At 39.5% G+C, this 20,646-nt stretch overlaps 1 protein-coding gene across 1 annotated transcript in view; it reads right to left on the bottom strand.

Moving 5' to 3' along the window:
- Positions 1-768: 768 nt before the first annotated feature.
- The window catches only part of LOC139036963 (uncharacterized), a 158,334-nt gene continuing 138,456 nt past the window's right edge, over positions 769-20,646 (bottom strand). Inside the window, exon 4 of the mRNA XM_070472811.1 lies at positions 769-1,607. Coding sequence (XP_070328912.1) covers positions 1,527-1,607 — 81 coding nt within the window. The 3' untranslated portion in view covers positions 769-1,526. The remainder of the gene's footprint in view (positions 1,608-20,646) is intronic.

Genomic DNA, 20,646 nt, shown 5'->3' with positions numbered 1-20,646 from the left:
GCAGAATAAGCTGAGTTTCACATTATCTGAATTCTCCTTTGAAATCCTATGTCACTCAGCAAATATAAAGAGAAACAGTTTGTGGGGAATTAGTGGAGCAGAGGCAGTGCCTACATTCCAGAAGTCAAAACTGGAAGACAGGCACCTAGAGCATTTCTGGGCACAGTTCATGGCCAGGTCCCCCAGTGTTCATTACTATTGCTTCTCGCCTTTCTGATTGAAGGGAGGACACAAACCTTCCTAAAGTGTACACTAGTCATCCTCCAAGTCCTAGGCAGTTTCTTTCTCTGTTCAGTATATACTCTGCTCAGGGACTTCATCAACCCATCTCTTCCCTAGATCCTTTATGAAAACAGTCTTTTTATCTGAGCATTGGGTGAGTGATTACAATGACCAAGTTTGTTGTAATGTCATGTGCATGACTATCTTGTGTATTGTTATACTGCATTAGAGCATAGTGATGACTCTATTTGAGCCAAGGGACATTTTCTGAAATCTCTGCTGTGATATTTGGGAATATTACTATGCTGTATATGGACTTGCCTCAAGTACTGCAGTTAAAGAAGAAAAACAACACAACTTTCAATAAATGTAATAATTCCAAAGTGGAAGGATGCAATTCTGAATCTTCCTTTCTTTTACTTCTAAACAGGCACCCATAAGAATTACTCAGAAACATTGACAATATAAATGGTGAGAAAAACCAAGTTTTATTAAATGCAATCTCTTTTGGTAGCTATGGGTCAAACCAATCCTCTTAACCTTGTTTCATCAGATTGAAAAGAGCCCCATACTTCTTACTGTATATTTCAGTTCTGATGGTTATGTGGATAAAATACACAAACTGAGATTATCTTAAAAGAATTTCAGAAGCTTCCAGCATACTGGCAGAAGTGGTAATGATGTAAAATCCCTGCTGAATGGTTAGCAATACTCATTCTCTGTTACTTCTCATGTAGCCTTTCTCTTTAGGGCCAGCTGCAGAGGAATGGTTTGGCAGCTGGGTTTTTGGCTGAAGAAGTTAGGTTATATGTTTATATTATTTGTTGGTGACCTCTGGACCTCAGTAATCAACATCTTCACAACTTTTGCCAGAGATTGTGCCACTAAAGGTTCTCAGTAAATGGTGGTGGTTATTCTTCTTTCTTTCTTCTTTCCTTTGTATCTCCCCTGCATGCTGGGCTAGTTTATGTGGCCTGGGTGAAAGCATAAATGGGGAACTTTGGGAGAAATAAAAAGCAAGGGGATTTTCAGTGCATTAGGCAAATAACACACAAAGGTGTGCACATGTTCTAAGTGAGCTCTGGCTTTGAGGTCTGAAGACAAACAATGGTTGCTTGGTCCTGGAACATGTCACTCAGGGTTGTAGTCCCCATGGCCCATTCTGGCCTGAGGGAATGAGTGTCTCACAGCTTTTGGTTGAGGTATTTCTAGTCATTCCTCTGGTCTTTGTCTCCTGGTTTCTGAAGCTAAAACTTTTGTGGACGGTATGGTCCTTTGGGTCTTTGCTAGGTGAGGTTGAAGAACTATTGCATCAGATGAGTTCTACCCAGAAGGAAGTGAGATTCTTTGGGCAAATTTAGTGTCTTCAGGTATGTAGCTTGTGCCTAGATACATGTCAATAAGAGAAGAAAAAAGCATTAATACTGGTGTTTGAGGAAGAAAGGTGGGATTTATATCCTTATATAATGAAACTAGTACACTGGTGGCTTAGATGGTAGAGAATCTGCCTGAAATGTGGGAGACTTGGGTTCGATCCCTGAGTTCAGAAGATCCCCTGGAGAAAGGAATGGCTACCCATGTCACTATTATTGCCTGGAGAATTCCATGGACAGAGGAGCCTGACTGGCTACAGTCCATGGAGTGGCAAAAAGTCAGACATGACTGAGTGACTTTTTTTTTTTTTTTTATAATAAAGCTAGTAAGTGGACATTATCATCTTGGTCTATTATTTCTGCTTCAGATAGGACCACTGTCATCTGGACTGATCTAGACCAGAGCAGAATTCCTAACCTGTATCTTGAGGTTGTGCTATTCCTTCATTCATTCCCTTGTCCACTCATCCATTCATCCATCCATTGCATCATCTTATTTATCCATCTATTTATTCAAGAAATAGTCATTCAACACTTATGTGTTGAGCTAGACACTTTTGATATGGAGAAAAGAGTCAGTTTCCCCTTCTCATTGTAACAGGAGAGATACAGACAGATCAGTGATTATAGCATAAAGTAGGTTGCTCTATAAGCAAGCATGGTGATGCTGGAGAGGGGTGTCCCATGTTAGCTGAGAAACGAGGCCTTAGGTGAGTCTTAACAGATGAGAAGGGTTCTCAACAGATGTTGAAGAGGAAGGAGAGGGCCTTCTGGGCAGTGGGACGTGTTCTACCATCTGGTTGAAGACTCTTTTTCAAAACATTCTTACTCTATCTTCATTTAACTGGAAGAGACTTAATACTGCCTGGTGTCAAGATTCTTGTATGCTCACTGAATTCACCTGAGGACTCTGAGCCTTTTTTGCTCTAGCAATTGTTTAATTCTAAGGAAAGTACATGGAAGCCACTGCTCAATTGATTTCAGGGAAGACTGAGATATTGCGCCTTCTGGAGATTCTGCTTTTCTTTTTTAGGAACTCACAACAACTTCATAAAGAAATTGGTCTAATTAAAATAATCCCTGAAAGTGAAAGTTGGTTGCTCAGTTGTATCTGACTCATTGCTATCCCAGGGACTGTAGCCTGCCAGGCTCCTCTGTCCATTGAAATCTCCAGGCAAGAGTACTAGAGTGGGTAGCTTATCCCTTCTCCAGGGGATTTTCCCAACTCAGGAATCAAACTGGGGTCTCCTGCATTGCAGATAGATTCTTTACCAGCTGAGCTACTTCTAACTGATAAAAGCTTGAATAGTCTTTGGGATTTCCTGCTAAGATTTGTAATTAATGGTGAAACCTGAAGTCAAGAGATGACACTTTACAAAAGTGGCTGAAAGAAATTGTTAAAGAAATGTTTGACAAAGTGAGTTAAATAATGGCCTGGCACCATTCTTTGACATGAAGGCCCAACTTTGATCTTTTCCCACTGAACTGACAGTGAGTCACAATATACAGGGTCTTATCATTTATTCTGCTCTCAAACATGCCGTTCCTCCTTTTGTTCAGCTGCAAGCTTTTGTTTTCATTTCTGGCTTTCTCATGATGACTGAGAGGGCTGCAGGTATTATTTAAATGTAACAGATGCTCTTTCTGACTGTTGGAGAAATTTCCAAAGGTAAAGGGAACTTTTCTAATGTTACGTGAAAGTATTTGGGTATTTTCCCCCCTCTTTTTTGACATAAGGAAAAACGGAGGCCTGAGGTTTGAGCACTGCCAACTCCAACAATCTAGGATCTCAGTGATGGGCAAGTACACTCCTCCCACACCTGAGCCATATGTCTCTTTGAGGTTTGGGGGTAAACACTGAATGACAAGAGTGGGTGACTTGTGTCCTAATTGATGCCTACTCTAAAAGTTCAGAGGTCCTGATTTTAAACAAAGATGCCTTATGATAAGAATGGAAGAAACATTCTTGATCAGAGAGAACATTTTAACCCCCTGAGTGGGTCAGGGGTAGCAGATGATATGCATTGTGGTGGTTGGAGAAGGAAATTGAGTCAACAGAGGAGAGAATTCCAAGCTTATATGGGCATTGAATCCATGACCTTGATTCCATTTCTTTTTTTTTTTTTTTAATTTATTTATTTATTTATTTTTTCATTTATTTATATTAGTTGGAGGCTAATTACTTTACAATATTGTAGTGGTTTTTGCCATACATTGATATGAATCAGTCATGGATTTACATGTGTTCCCCATCCTGAACCCCCTCCCACCTCCTTCCCCATCCCATCTCTCTGGGTCATCCTAAAGCACCAGCCCTGAGCACTTGTCTCATGCATCAAACCTGGATTCCATTTCTATGAAACTTAGGCAACTGAAGTTCTCAAGGGGTTTTAAGTGGAAATGGTAAAGTAGGGACATTAGCATGAAGTATGCTCATGGGTGTCAGATGGATCTGTATTTCAGATCTGGGTCTCCCACTTATAAGCTGCATGGTTCTAGACAAGTTAACACTCTCTGTCCATGTCCTCTTATATAAAGAGGAGAGAATTATTTCAGAATGAATAACAAAGACTAATTAATATTAAGACAGAAAGAATTGTGTAAACATGACTAAAGTGACTGGCACCCAATAAAGGATACCTACAAATAATAGGAAAAATTAGCCAGAAAGTGAACTACGTGGGTAAGATAGGACTGAAGCATGCAGACAATGGGAAGCCTCTGTAAGTCAACTGATCACCCAATTGACCTCCACACTTCAAAGTCAGTAATAACAGCAATGAAGCATGATAACAATGACAATTTGGGTTATAGTAGGATTCTGATATTATGAAATGATGTGATTCTGATTCAGCCATGCTTCAATGCTGCCTGGCATCCATTCTGAGTTTGATGCCTAATTAGCTCTGACTTCCTTACAAGTCTTGGGATCTTTAACCCTCTTATTAGCAATACAAAGGAAGTGAATAAAAAGTGAAACAGCAAGCTAGTTGGTAGTCAGAACTGGTCTTGGACTCAGTTCACCACCCATCTCTTATCTGTGGGGGAGCAGAAAAGCTTGAGAAGACTGCAGGACCATCTCTCTGGGCAGTATATTCACCTAGCAAGGTGTGTCTAGGAAGAGAGGTCACAGAGCACAGAGGGCCCCCCATCCTTAGGAAGACATGAACCAGTGTAGACCTTACAACTCCTTCATCCCTGGAGGCAAGGAGATGGTAGCTAACATTTACCAAGCGTCCTCAGGCAGTCTTTCCTGGTTAAAATATCATGTTCTTAAGTTCCCTGCTAGAAAGTACCAAAAAGGAAGAAGTGGCTACTCTTCAGACCTAAAATACAAGAGCATGAGCCCCTCTTTGTGAAAAGTATCCTAGTTGTTGCATATTCTGATGTTTTCTTTTTGCCTTACCTTTTAAACTTGCAGAATGTCTTTAATTGTAATATAACCTGACTCTTCTTTTTTTGACTCTTAACTTTTTAAACTGCCCAGTTTGGTAGATATTACTTTATTTTTTGTGTTAGAAATCCATACTAAGGAATTTGCAGTAGTTATATATGTATATGAATATTTTGAAAAGCAATGAGTTATATTGTCAGGTGAGCATTCATTTCTTTGTATAGAAAAATCAATTTTATTTATTTGCTAATAGATTGAGTTTTGGGTGCCCATATAAGATCTTATTTAGGCAAGCATAGGCTTGTTGAGGCTATGCTAGAATGCACGAGGGTTCAGAGTTAAAACAAGAGAGATCCAGCTATATCATTATACACTCACAATTCTAGAAAACTGCTCCATCCATGCCTTTCCTAAGGACATAGGATGAGAAAGGCAACTCTATCACAACAGAAATACCCATTTTGGATTGGAGTCTCTGATTATTTTCTGTACTTTCAAAAGAAGTCTGATGACTAGATGGAAGGGTTTTGTAAATAAGAAAGCCCCACTTTATTATCATCTGTTACTACTTCTACTATTAGTTCAGTAATTTGATTCTATTCAGAGAATATTTGTTAAGTGATTTCTATATGCTTGGCATATTATGAATGCTTTGGGGAGTGTTTTTTTTTTTTTTTTTTTAAATCACAGGACTTAATTTTTCCTCTCAAGGAGATTATAATTTACTTGGAATATCAGGCATAAATATCTGGTATTCATGAACAAAACAGAGAAATTAAGTGCCTAACCACAGAAGAAATTAGAAAAACATTTTGAAGAATACGCATATTAGGAATTCAGTTTTCAGCTATAGCATTTATGATTACACACATGTGTCACAGTTGGTTGTGAGATTTATTGCAGGTAATTTATTAGTAATAATAACCAAAGACCTAAAATTTGTGAGTTATTTATTTTGTATATAATTAGGGTGGATTCAATGTAACTTCTAAACATTACTTCAAGAATATTTCTTCAAGAAATATTTTCTTAAAGAAGAGAAAACCAGAGAAGTTGAAGCTAGCAAACTGTAATTATAGTATTGCTTTTTATTTAGGAGTTCTGGCCCTGCAGTCACTCAAATCCCAGTTCCCTCACTTTGACCTAACATCATTCAGACTCCTTGGTTTGCCATGAGGATTCAAGGAGAGAATCCCTGAGCAGTGTGCTCACCTTACCAGGAGTCAACCACTAGATAAATGCCAGCCATTATTAAATATGTATGGTGCTGAGTGTGCAGTTATTATTCTAAGAGACCAGAAAAGAGAGCAAGCACTGCTGGCTTCAGTAAAGAAGGAGGGCCTAAGAACAGGACCCCTGCAAGAATGGTGCAGGTTAAGAAGAAGCATTCATTGCACTTTCGCTGCTCTAGTGCCAGTCCCCATGCTATGCCTCACTTCCTGTTTTGTCCATTACTGACAAGCCAGTCCTCAATTTTCTATTTGATGTCCTTGGAGTTTGGCTGATCCTTACATGATTGGGTGGTTTGGCTTTGGGAAAGTGTGTCATCCCTTGATTCTTTTCTTCTTTTTCTCATACAAACAAGTTCCTATATATCATTTACATTCCTCCATCAGAGCAGACTGGCCCTTCCCAAGCCAGGACCCTCACCCTATGTTGGACTTTTGCCCTATTCCTCAAGCTATTTCTTTGTTAGTCAACCCAGTTACATTTCTGTCTGTAATTTTTCAAATCATCACTTCCCTTAAGACAACTACTTACACTCATTTAAAAAAAAATATTTCATTATAAGTATCTTAAAAACAAAAAGTAAAGAGTAATAAGAAGCTCCACAGATATATTAATTTTCAATAATTTTGAAGATTCTTCCCTATTTGTTTACTGGTGGCTTAGACAGTAAAGAATGCCTACAATGCAGGAGACACAGGTTCACTCCCTGGGCCAGGAAGAGACTGTAATCTGTCTCCAATGCAGGAGACCCAGGTTTGATTCCTGGTTTGGGAAGATCCCCTGAAGAAGGAAATGGCAATCACTCCAATATTCTCGCCTGGATAATTCCATGGACAGAGGAGCCTGGTGGGCTGAAGTCCATGGTGTTACAAAGAGTCAGATGTGACTGAGCGACTAACAGTTTCACTTTCAGACAGTAAGTAGTCTGCCTGCAATTCAGGAGACACAGGTTCAATCCCTGGGCCAGAGAGATTCCCTGGAGAAGTGAATGGAAACCCATTTCAGTATTCTTGCCTGGAGAACTCCATGGACAGAGCAGTCTGGTTGGCTATGGTCCATGGGGTCTCAAAGTGTTGGACACACTACTGAGAAACCAACACATTCACTTTTCATCCCTTTTTGCTTTTTCTGTGTTGAATTATCTTTATTATTTAAAAAATTGAAATATAGGAGTTTGACTGGGAAACTGGACAATAGAGCCAATTCTAAGATCATGCTTGGCTGAAAAGAAAAACTTTAGCCACAAATCCACCATACTCCTCCCTTACCTGAGTGAGTATCCATCCTAACACCTAGACACAGCTCCACCCAACTTTCTGCAGGCTTCCATGCTAGATATCTCATGCCAAACAGTGAAACAGGAACACAGCTCTGCCCATCATCAGACAGAATGCCTAAAATAGTACCAAGGTCACAGACACCCCAAAACACACTCTCTGATATGGCCCTATCAGTTAGAGGGAAAAGACTCAGCTCCACCCACCAGAGCAGAGACACCAGTCCCAACCATCAGGAAGCCTACACAAGCCTCTGAACCTACTCACTCACCATGGGTCAGACAACAGAAGCAAGAGGAACTATGACTCTGCAGCCTGCAGAAAGGAGACCATAAATACAGTAAGTTAGAGAAAATAAGATTACAGAGAAGTATGTTGCAGATGAAGGAGCAAGGTAAAAACACATAAGGTCAAATAAATGAAGAGGAAGTAGGCAATCTACCTGAAAGAGCATTGAGAGTAATGATAGTAAAGATGATCCAAAATCTTAGAAATAGAGTGAAGGCACAGATGGAGAAAATGCAAGAAATGTTTAAAAAGGACTTAGAAGAAGTAAAGAACAATACAATAAATGAAGTAAAAAAAATACACTAGAAGGAATCAATAGCAGAATAACTGAGTCAGAAGAAGAGATAAGTGAGTTAGAAGACCGAATGGTGTAAATAACTGCTGAAGAGCAAAATAAAGAAAAAAGAATGAAAAGATACTAGAACAATCTCAGAGACCTCTGGGATAACACTAAATGCAACAATGTTTGAATTATAGGGTCATAGAAAAAGAAGATAAGGGCCTGAGAAAATATTTCAAGAGATTATAAATGAAAACCTCCCTAACATGGGAAAGGAAATAGCCACCCAAACCTGGGAAGCACAGTCTCATATAGGATACACGCAAGGAGAAGCACAATGAGACACGTTTGTCAAACTAACAAAATCTGAATGCAAAGGAAAAATATTAAAAGCAGCAAGGGAAAAGGAATAAATAACATACATGGGAATCCCCACAAGGTTAGCAGCTGATTTTTCAGCAGAAACTCTGCAGGTCAGTGGAGTGGCAGAATATATATATTTAAAGTGATTAAGGGAAAACCTACAACCAAGAGTAACCTACCCAACAAGACTCATGTTCAGATTTGAAAGAGAACTCTAAAACTCTGTTGTTGTTCAGTCACTAAGTCATGTCTGACTCTTTGCAAACTCAAGGACTGTAGCACACCAGGTTCCTCCGTCCTACACTTATTTCCAAGTTTGCTCAACTTCTGTTCATTGAGTCAGTGGTGCTATCTAACAATCTCTTCCTCTACCACCCCCTTATCCTTTCACCCTCAATCATCCCCAACATTAGAGACTTTTTCAAAGAGTGGGCGCTTCACATCAGGTGGCCAAAATATTAGATTTTCAGCTTAAGCAAAAGTCCTTCCAATGAATATTCAGGGTTGATTTCCTGGTTTGATCTCCTTTCAGCCCAAGGGAATCTCAACAGTCTTCTCCAGCACCACAATTCAAAAGCATCAATTCTTCATGCTCAGCCTTCTTTATTGTTCAACTCTCACACTTGTACATGACTACTGGAAAAGCCATAGCTTTGATTATATGAAAGATTGTGACCACTTTCTCTCCTACAAATTCATCGAGGGAACATTTGAATGCTGAGCAAATTTCACAAAAGAACTTCTGATCGCTAGCAGAGGACATCAGGCGCCCAGAAAAGCAGCCCATTGTCTTCGAAGGGAGGTAGGACAAAATATAAACGATAATAAGGGAGTCAAAAGAGCTACGGACAGAGACCCGTCCCGGGAAGGGAGTCTTAATAGAGGAAGTTTCCAATCACCAGGAAACCCTCTCACTGGCGGGACTGGGGGAAGTTTTCGGCACTGTAACTGGGAGGAAAAGTTAAACAAGGCCCACAGATTACGTGCCTAAAAGCAACTCCCAGCAGAAAAGTGCCCCAGACGCCCGTACCCGCCAGCAACAAGCGGGGCGGAACGGAGAGGAGCGGGCGGCATTGCTTAGGGTGAGGACCGGCCCGAAGACCCTGAGAGCAATCGGAGGGAGCTTTTTTAAACTGTGGGATAGCAAGGGACAAAATTAACCGGCCCGAACACACTGCCGGCGGTTCGCAAAACAAAGGGACTGAGAATCTCCAGAGAAGAGCCGGCCCATCCCCGCTGGAGGTAGGAAGCAGGGGGGAGGGGAAAAGGGCAAACTCAGCCCCTGAGAAGCCACCCCCTCCCACACTGCAAACAGGCCTCCGGGTTCTAGCTAAAGACTTCCTGAGACCCGACTGGCGGTGCGTGCTGGGGCCGCAGAGGGAAAAAGCGCGCCGTACCCGGGGAGAGAGGGCGCCCAAGCCTCTGGCTGCCTGGGCCGCTCGCCGCAGAGGGAAAAGGCGCGCCGCACCTAGGGAGAATACGCCCAAGCCTCTGGCTGCCTGGGCCGCTCGCCGCGGAGGGAAAAGGCGCGCCGCACCTAGGGAGAATACGCCCAAGCCTCTGGCTGCCTGGGCCGCTCGCCGTGGAGAGAAAAGGCGTGCTGCACCCGGGAGAGTACGCCCAAGCCTCTGGCTGCCTGAACCGCTCAGGCCGGGGAAGGCACAAAACGCAGGAGCAACCGAATCTGCGCTTTTGTGGAGTACCCGAAAACTGGAACCGCACTCAACGCAGGGCCCGCTCCATATAGAGCAGCCGCGAGCCTGAGCAGTGTAGACGGCGAAAGCACAGACACCCGTGAGCGGGGCAAACCCAGTGTGGCCGGAACACGGTGAGCGCTATCCACACAGAGCGGTGTCTGTCTGCAGCGCCCCGCCCTCCCCGTAGCAGGACTGAACTGAACTAGAGAACCTAAATAAGAGATCACCTCCGCCCGCCTGTGTCAGGGCGGAAATTAGACACCAAAGAGACAGCAAACAGAAGCCAAATAAACAAAGGGAACCGCTTCAGAAAGGACCGGTGCAACAGATTTAAATCCCTAAAGGTAACACCGAATACCCGGGAAGGGGCCTACAGATATCGAGAAGTGTAAGCTGGAAAGAGGAGCTATCTGAAATTGAACTGAACCTACGCTGACCGCAACAACCTCAGAGAAATTCCTAGATATATATGTACTTTTTTTTTTTTTTTTTAATTTAAAAAAAAAAATTTTTTTTTCTTTCCCTTGCCTTTTTTTTTTTAAATTTTTTATTTTTTCTCTTTCATTTTCTTTTATAATTCCCTATTACTCCCCCATTACTCCTCAACTTTCATTTTCATATATTTTTACGATTTTTTTATTTGGGAAAAAAAAATTTTTTTTTTCTTTTCTTTTTTTTTTCTTTTTCTTTTTCTTGTTTTTCTCTCCTATTTCCTTTTAGAGTCCTCTAATACTCCTCTATTATTCCTTAACTTTCACTTTCATTTTACTATAGCCACAAAAAAAAGAGAGAGAAACCCTATTTTTAAACTGAACTTCATATACAGTTCTAAATTTTTTTTTGTGTTTTTTTTTTTAAATACTGTATTTCAAAGAGTCTAACCTCTACACTAGATTTTCAATCTTTGTTATTCTCCCTCAGAACACCTCTACTTCCTCCATTCCCCTTCTCTTCCCAATCCAACTCTGTGAATCTTTGTGGGTGTCTGGGCTACAGAGAACACTTTGGGAACAGATAACTGCGTAGATCTGTCTCTCTCCTCTTGAGTCCCCTTTTTCTCCTCCTGCTCACCTCTATCTCCTTCCTCCCTCTCCTATTCTTCATGTAACTCTGTGAACCTCTCTGGTTGTCTCTCACGGTGGAGAATCTTTTCACCATTAACCTAGAAGTTTTATTATCAGTACTGTATAGCTGGAGAAGCCTTGAGACTATTAGAAGAATAAAACTGAAATCCAGAGGCAGGAGACTTGAGCCCAAATCCTGAGAAAACCAGAAAACTCCTGACCACACGGAACATTAAGGAATGAGACCATCCAAAAGCTTCCATACCTACACCAAAACCAACCACCACCCAAGAGCCAATAAGCTCCAGTACAAGACATACCACGCAAATTCTTTAGCAACGCAGGAACATAGACCTGAGTGTCAACATACAGGCTCTCCAAAGTCACACCTAACACAGAGACCCATCGCAAAGCTCATTACTGGACACTCCATTGCACTCCAGAGAGAAGAAATCCAATTCCACGCACCAGAACGCTGACACAAGCTTCCCTAACCAGGAAACCTTGACAAACCAATCGCCCAACCCCACCCACTGGGTGAAACCTCCACAATAAAAAGGAACCTCAAACCACAAGAATACAGAAAGCCCACTCCAGACACAGCAATCTAAACATGATGAAAAGGCAGAGAAATACCCAACAGCTAAAGGAACATGAAAAAAGCCCACCAAGTCAAACAAAAGAGGAGGAAATAGGGAATCTACCTGAAAAAGAATTTAGAATAATGGTAATAAAAATGATCCAAAATCTTGAAAACAAAATGGAGTTACAAATAAATAGCCTGGAGACAAAGATTGAGAAGATGCAAGAAATGTTTAACAAGGACCTAGAAGAAATAAAAAAAAATCAAGTAAAAATTAATAATGAAATAAATGAGATCAAAAACACTCTGGAGGGAACCATGAGTAGAATAACAGAGACAGAAGATAGGATAAGTGAGTTAGAAGATAAAATGGTGGAAATAAATGAAGCAGAGAGGAAAAAAGAAAAAAGAATAAAAAAAAATGAGGACAACCTCAGGGACCTCTGGGACTATGTGAAACGCCCCAACATTCGAATCATAGGAGTCCCAGAAGAAGAAGACAAAAAGAAAGGCCATGAGAAGATACTCGAGGAGATAATTGCTGAAAACTTCCCTAAAATGGGGAAGGAAATAGCCAACCAAGTTCAAGAAACCCAGAGAGTCCCAAACAGGATAAACCCAAGGTGAAACACCCCAAGACACATATTAATCAAATTAACAAAGATAAAACACAAAGAACAAATATTAAAAGCAGCAAGGGAGAAACAACAAATAACACACAAAGGGATTCCCATAAGGATAACAGCTGATCTATCAATAGAAACCCTTCAGGCCAGAAGGGAATGGCAGGACATACTTAAAGTAATGAAAGAGAATAACCTACAACCTAGATTACTCTACCCAGCAAGAATCTCATTCAGATATGAAGGAGAACTCAAAAGCTTTACAGACAAGCAAAAGCTGAGAGAATTCAGCACCACCAAACCAGCTCTTCAACAAATACTAAAGGATCTTCTCTAAACAGGAAACGCAGAAAGGTGGTATAAAAGTGAACCCCAAACAACAAAATAAATGGCAATGGGACCATACCTATCAATAATTACCTTAAATGTAAATGGGTTGAATGCCCCAACCAAAAGACAAAGGCTGGCTGAATGGATACAAAAGCAAGACCCCTATATATGCTGTCTACAAGAGACCCACCTCAAAGCAAGGGAATATTACTCAGCCATTAAAAAGAATTCATTTGAATCAGTTCTAATGAAATGGATGAAACTGGAGCCCATTATACAGAGCGAAGTAAGCCAGAAAGATAAAGACCATTACAGTATACTAACACATATATATGGACTTTAGAAAGATGGTAACGATAACCCTATATGCAAAACAGAAAAAGAGACTGAGATGTATGGAACAGACTTGTGGACTCTGGGAGAAGGCGAGGGTGGGATGTTTCAGGAGAACAGCATTGAAACATGTATATTATCTAGGGTGAAACAGATCACCAGCTCAGGTTGGGTACATGAGACAAGTGCTCGGGCCTGGTGCACTGGGAAGACCCAGAGGGATCGGGTGGAGAGGGAGGTGGGAGGGGGGACTGGGATGGGGAGTACATGTAAATCCATGGCTAATTCATATCAATGTATAACAAAAACTACTGTAATGATGTAAAGTAATTAGCCTCCAACTAATAAAAAAAATTAAAAATTAAAAAAAAAAAAAAAAAAGAAAGATTGTCAGCAAAGTGTTGTCTCTGCCTTGTCATAGTTTTCCTTCTAAGAAACAAGTATCTTTTAATTTTGTGGCTACAGTCACTATCTCCAATGATTTTGGAGCCTAAGAAAATAAAATCTGCCACTGTTCACACTCTCCCCCCATCTATTTGCCATGAAGTGATGGGATCTGATGCCATTAACTTAGTTTTTTGAATGTTGAGTTTTAAGCCAGCTTTTTCACTCTCCTCTTTCACCTTCATCAAGAGGTTCTTTAGTTCCTCTTCCATTTCTGTCATTTGAGCGTTATCATCTGCATATCTGAGGTTGTTGTATTTCTCCCAGCAATCTTTTTTTTTTTTTTTTTTAATTTTTATTAGTTGGAGGCTAATTACTTTACATCATTACAGTAGTTTTTGTTATACATTGATATGAATTAGCCATGGATTTACATGTACTCCCCATCCCAGTCCCCCCTCCCACCTCCCTCTCCACCCGATCCCTCTGGGTCTTCCCAGTGCACCAGGCCCGAGCACTTGTCTCATGCACCCAACCAAGGCTGGTGATCTGTTTCACCCTAGATAATATACATGTTTCAATGCTGTTCTCCTGAAACATCCCACCCTCACCTTCTCCCAGAGTACACAAGTCTGTTCCATACATCTGAGTCTCTTTTTCTGTTTTGCATATAGGGTTATCGTTACCATCTTTCTAAAGTCCATATATATGTGTTAGTATACTGTAATGGTCTTTATCTTTCTGGCTTACTTCGATCTGTATAATGGGCTCCAGTTTCATCCATCTCATTAGAACTGATTCAAATGAATTCTTTTTAATGGCTGAGTAATATTCCATGGTGTATATGTACCACAGCTTCCTCATCCATTCGTCTGTCTCCCAGCAATCTTAATTCCAGCTTGTGATTCATCCAGCCCAGCATTTTGAATGATGTATTCTGCACATTTAAATAAACAAGGTGACAGTAAACAGCTTTAATGTACTCCTTTCCCAATTTGGAACCAGTCCATTCTTTCATGTCTGGTTCTAACTGTTGCTTCTTGGCCTGCATACAGGTTTCTCAGGAGACAGGTAAGGTGCTCTGATACTCCCAACCTCTTGAATTTTCACAGTTGTGATCCACACAGTCAAAGGCTTTAGCATAGTTGATGAAGCAGAAGTAGATGTTTTTCTGGAGCTCCTTTGCTTTTTCCCTGATCTAGCAAATGTTGACAGTTTGATCTCTGGTTCCACTGCCTCTTCAGACTCCAGCTTGTACATGTTGAAGTTCTCAGTTCACATACTGCTGACTCCTGGATTGAAGGATTTTGAGTGTATCTTGCTAGCTTAGGATTTGAAATAACTTAGCTGGAATTCCATCACCTCCACCAACTTTGTTGGTAGTAATACTTCCTAAGACCCACTTGACTTCACATTCCAGCTTATCCAGCTCTAGGTGAGTGACTGCACCATCTTGGTTATATGGGTCTTAAGACCTTTCTTTTGTACAGTTCTTATGAGCATTCTTGTCACTTCTTCTTAATCTCTTCTACTTCTATTAGGTCCTAGTCATTTCTGTCCTTTATCATGCCCATTCTTACATGAAATATTCCATTGATATCTCACATTTTCTTGAAGAGATGTCTAGTTTTTCCCATTCTATTGTGTTTCTCTATTTTTCCCTTATTCATTTAACAAAGCCTTTTTACCTCTCCTTGCTATTCTCTGGAACTTTGCATTCTCTTGGGTATCTTTCTCTCTTTCTCATTTGCCTTTTGCTTCTCTTCTTTCCTCAGCTATTTGTAAATCCCCCTCAGGCAAGCATTTTCCCTTCTTGAATTTCTTTTTCATTAGGATGGTTTTGGTCACTGCCTTCTGTAAAATGTTTTGAATCTTTTTTCATAGCTCTTCAGGCACTCAGTCTATCAAATCTAACCCCTTGAACCAATTTATTACTCCACTGTATAATCATGAGCGGTTTTATTTCTTTCATAACTGAATGGCCTAATCATTTCCCCTACTTTCTTCAACTTAAGCCTGAGTTTTGCAATAAGGAGTTCATGATCTGAGTCACAATCAGCTTCAGGTCTCATTTTTACTGACTGCATTGTGCTCTCCATTTTTGACTGCAAAGAACTTAATCAATCCGATTTTGGTATTGACCATCTGGTAGTGTACATGTGCAGAGTTTTCTCTTAAGTTGTTGGAAAAGAGTGTTTTCTATGAACAGTGTGGGTGCAATATAAAAAATGAGAGACAACTCAAACAACTTAAAAGTCACAAACAACTCAAAGTCACAGTAATCCAAATTTATACCCCAACCACTAATGCCAAAGAAGTTGAAGTTGAAAAGTTCTATGAAGACCTACAAGACCTTCTAGAGCTAGCATCTAAAAAAGATATATATATTTTTTTTAATCATAAGGGACTGGAATGTAAAAGTAGGAAGTAGAGAGATACCTGGAGTGACAGGCAAATTTGGCTTTGGAGTACAAAATGAAGCAGGGCAAAGGGTAACAGGGTTTTGCCTAGAGAAGGCACTTCTTATAGCAAGCACTCTCTTCCAACAATGCAAGAGATGGCTCTACACATGGACATCACCAGATGGTGAATACCGAATTCAGATTGATTATATTCTTTGCAGCTGAAGAAGGAGAAGTTCTATACAGTGGGAAAAAAAAAAAAAAAAAAAAAGACCTGGAGCTGACTTGTGGCTCAGGTATGAGCTTCCTATTGCAAATTCAGACTTACATTGTAGAAAGTAGGGAAAATCACTATGTCATTCAGGTATGACCTAAATAAAATCCCTTATGATTATAAAGTAGAAGTGACAAATAGATTCAAGGGATTAGATCTGATAGACAGAATGCCCAAAGAGCTATGAATGGAGCTTTGTAACATTGTACAGGAAGCAGCAACCAAAACCATTCCAAAGAAAAAGAAAGGAAGCAAAATAATTATCTGAGGAGGTCTTAAAAATAGCTGAGAATTACATGTAATGATGTAAAGTAATTAGCATCCAAAAAAAAAAAAAAGATTTCTCAAAAAAAAAAAAAATAGCTGAGAAAAAAGAGAAAGGAAAGGCAAAGGAAAAAGGGAAAACTATACCTGACTGAATGCAGAGTTCCAAAGAGTAGCAGGGTGAGATAAGAAATCCTTCTTAAATGAACAATACAAAGAAATAAAGGAAAAAATAGAATGAAAAAGGTTAGAGATCTCTTCACGAAAGTTAGAGATACCAAGGGAAAGTTCATGCAAAGATGGACACATGCCAAAGTACAGAAGCGATAAGGACCCAACAGACACAGGAGAGATTAAGAAGTGGTGGCAAGAATACACAGAAGAACTCTACAAAAAAGATCTTAATAACCTGGATAACCATGACTGTGTGGTCACTTGCCTAGAGCCATACATCCTGGGGTATAAAGTCAAGTGGACCTTAAGAAGAATTATTACATTTCTCCAAAGAAGACATACAGATGGCTAGCAAACACATGAAAAGATGCTCAACATCACTCATTATCAGAGAAATGCAAATCAAAACCACAATGTGGTACCATTACACGCCAGCCAGAATGGCTGCTATCCAAAAGTCTACAAGCAATAAATGCTGGAGAGGGTGTGGAGAAAAGGGAACCCTCTTACACTGCTGGTGGGAATGCAAACTAGTACAGCCACTATGGAGAACAGTGTGGAGATTCCTTAAAAAACTGGAAATAGAACTGCCATATGACCCAGCAATTCCACTCCTGTGCATACACACTGAGGAAACCAGATCTGAAAGAGGCACGTGCACCCCAATGTTCATCGCAGCACTGTTTATAATAGCCAGGACATGGAAGCAACCTAGATGCCCATCAGCAGATGAATGGATTAGAAAGCTATGGTACATATACACCATGGAATATTACTCAGCCATTAAAAAGAATACATTTGAATCAGTTCTAATGGGATGGATAAAACTGGAGCCCATTATACAGAGTGAAGTAAGCCAGAAAGATAAACACCAATACAGTATACTAATGCATCTATATGGAATTTAGAAAGATGGTAATGATAACCCTATATGCAAGACAGAAAAAGAGACAGAAATGTACAGAACAGACTTTTGGATTCTGTGGGAGAAGGTGAGGGTGGGATGTTCTGAGAGAATAGCATTGAAACAAATATACTATCAAGGGTGAAACAGATCACCAGCCCAGGTTGAATGCATGAGACAAGTGCTCGGGGCTGGTGCACTGGGAAGACCCAGAGGGATGGGTGGGGAGGGAGGTGGGAGGGGGGATCGGGATGGGGCATACATGTAAATCCATGGCTGATTCATGTGCTTATCTTTTGAAAAAAATTTCTCTTGGTTTCATTGACTTTTTCTGCTTTTTTATTTAGTCTTTGCTTTATTTTCTCTCTGATCTTTATTATTTCCTTCCTTCTGTTGAGCTTGGCCTTTCCTTTTTTTAAAAAACAAATTCCTTCAGATGGAAGCTTAGGTTGTTTATTTGAGACTTTCTTTGTTTCTTAAGATAGGCCTGTATTGCTATAAACTTCTCTTTTATAATTGTTTTTCCTGCATCTCATAGATTTTGTAAATTTGTGTTTCACTCACATTTGTCTCAAGGTGTTTTCTGATTTTATCTTTGATTTCTTCTTTGATCCTTGGTTTTTAGTGGTATGTTGTTTAGTCTCTATGTGTTTGTGTTTTTTCCATTTTTCTTCCTATAATTGATTTCAAGTTTCTCACTGTCATGTTTAGGAAAAAAAATGCTTGATTTAATTTCTGTCCTATTAAATTTGTTAATTGTTTTTTTCCCATTTATTTTTATTAGTTGGAGGCTAATTACTTTACATCATTACAGTAGTTTTTGTCATATACTGAAATGAATTAGCCATGGATTTACATGTATTCCCCATCCTTCTATTGCTTTTGGACAGAATGTTTTGTAGAAATCTGTTAAGTCCAACTGATCTAATGTGTAATTTAAGGTTACTGTTTCTTTATTGATTTTATGTCTGGATGATCTGTCTATTGTTGCGACTAAGACATTAAAGTCTCCTCCGACTGTTGTCTTATTGTCAGTTTTTTCCTTTATGTCTGTTACACTTGCTTTTTATGTTTAGGTGCTCCTATATTAGCTACATATGTTAACAAATGTTATATTCTCTTATATTAGTACCTTATCATTATATAATACTTATTTGTCTTTTGTTATAGACCTTTTAAAAAGTATGTTTTGCTTGAGATGAATATTGCTTGAATATTTTTCTTGTCACTTCCGTTTTCATGAAGTATCTTTTTCTATCCCCTCACTTTGAATTTGTGTCTTTAGCTCTGAATTAAGTGTTTTTTAAGAACTATATAGATGGGTTTTTTGTTTTCATATCCAACCAGTCACCCTTTGTCTTTTGATTGAAGTATTTATTCTATTGACATTTAAAATGAATATTAACTGCTATGTACTTATTGCCATTTTGTTACTTGTTTTCTCATTGTTTTTGTAGTTCTTCTCTGTTCTTTTCTTCTTTTAGCTTTTTCCCTTGTGATTTGATGGTTTTCTGTAGTGACATGCTTGCATTCATTTCTCTTTATTTATTTATTTATTTATTTTTTTGTTTCTATTGTAGGTTTTTGACTTGTGGTTACATTGATATTTGTGTACACTGACATATAACTATATCCACTTGTTTGAACAGATAGTCACTTAAATTCAAACATTCTAAAATGTCTAGATTTTTAATCACCTCTCCAATTTATGTTTTTTCATTTTGTATTTTACATCTTCATGTTTATCCCTTCACTATTTTTTGTAGTAATAGTTGATTTTATAATTTTTGTCTTTTAATCATCATACTAGCTTATCTAAGAAGGAAGTTTACAACCTTTACTATATATTTGCCTTTAGTAGTGTAATTTTCCTTCCCTATACATTCTTACTTCTTGCTGTAGCCTTTTCTTTCCATTTAGAGACAACTCTTTAACATTTCTTTTCGGGTCAGTTTAGTATTGATAAACTCTTAATTTTTATTCTCTGAGAAATTCTTTATCTCTTCTTTAATTGTGAAGGATAAACTTGCTGAGTAGAGTAGCCTAGAGTGTAGGTTTTTCCTTTCAGTACTTTAACTATATCATGCCACTCTCATGTGGTCTGCAGAATTTTTGTGGAAAAACCTGCTGATAACTTATGAGGATTTCCTTATAGTTGACATTCTTTTCCTCTTTCTGCCTTTAGAATTCTCTCTCTCTCTCTCTCTTTTAAATCTTTTTTTGCCATTTAATTATGCTATGTCTTGATGTTGGTCTGTTTAGGTTCATCTTGATTGGGATTTTCTATGCTTCCTGGACCTGGATATCTGTTTCCATCTTCAGGTTCGGGAAGTTTTCATCTGTCCCTTCATCAAATATATGTTTTGACTGCTTTCTTCTCCTTGTGAGACCCCTGTAACATGAAAGTTAATTTGCTTTGATATTGTTTCACAGGGCCCTTAAAATTATCTCATTATTTGTTTCCTTTTTGCTATTTTGATTGTGTAATTTCCATTATTCTATTTTCCAGATCACTTATGAATTCTTCCATATCACCTCAGTTCAGTTCAGTTCAGTTGCTCAGTCGCGTCCGTCTCTTTGTGACCTCATGGACTGCAGCATGCCAGGCCTCCCTGTCCATCACCAACTCCTGAAGTTTACTCAAACTCAGGTCCATTGAGTCGGTGATGCCATCCAACCATCTCATCCTCTGACGTCCCCTTCTCCTCCTGCCCTCAATCTTTCCCAGCATCAGGGTCTTTTCAAATGAGTCAGCTTTTTGCATCAGGTGGCCAAAGTATTGGAGTTTCAGCTTCAGCATCCTTCCAATGAACACCCAGGACTGACCTCCTTTAGGATGGACTGGTTGGATCTCCTTGCAGTCCAAGGGACTCTCAAGAGTCTTCTCCAACACAACAGTTCAAAAGCACCAATTCTTCGGTACTCAGCTTTCTTTATGGTCCAACTCTAACATCCATACATGGCTACTGGAAAAACCATAGCCTGGACATTTGTTGACAAAGTAATGTCTCCGCTTTTTGGTTCCAAATAGGAAAAGGAGTACGTCAAAGCTGTATATTGTCACCCTGCCTATTTAACTTATATGCAGAGTACATCATAAGAAACGCTGGGCTGGAAGAAGCACAAGCTGTAATCAAGATTGCCAGGAGAAATGTCAATAACCTCAGATATGCAGATGACACCACCC

This window comes from Odocoileus virginianus, chromosome 10, assembly GCF_023699985.2.
Source record: "Odocoileus virginianus isolate 20LAN1187 ecotype Illinois chromosome 10, Ovbor_1.2, whole genome shotgun sequence".
NCBI lineage: Eukaryota > Metazoa > Chordata > Mammalia > Artiodactyla > Cervidae > Odocoileus > Odocoileus virginianus.
Note: the sequence above shows the minus strand (reverse complement) of the source record. Positions and strands in the feature narration are given on the sequence as shown.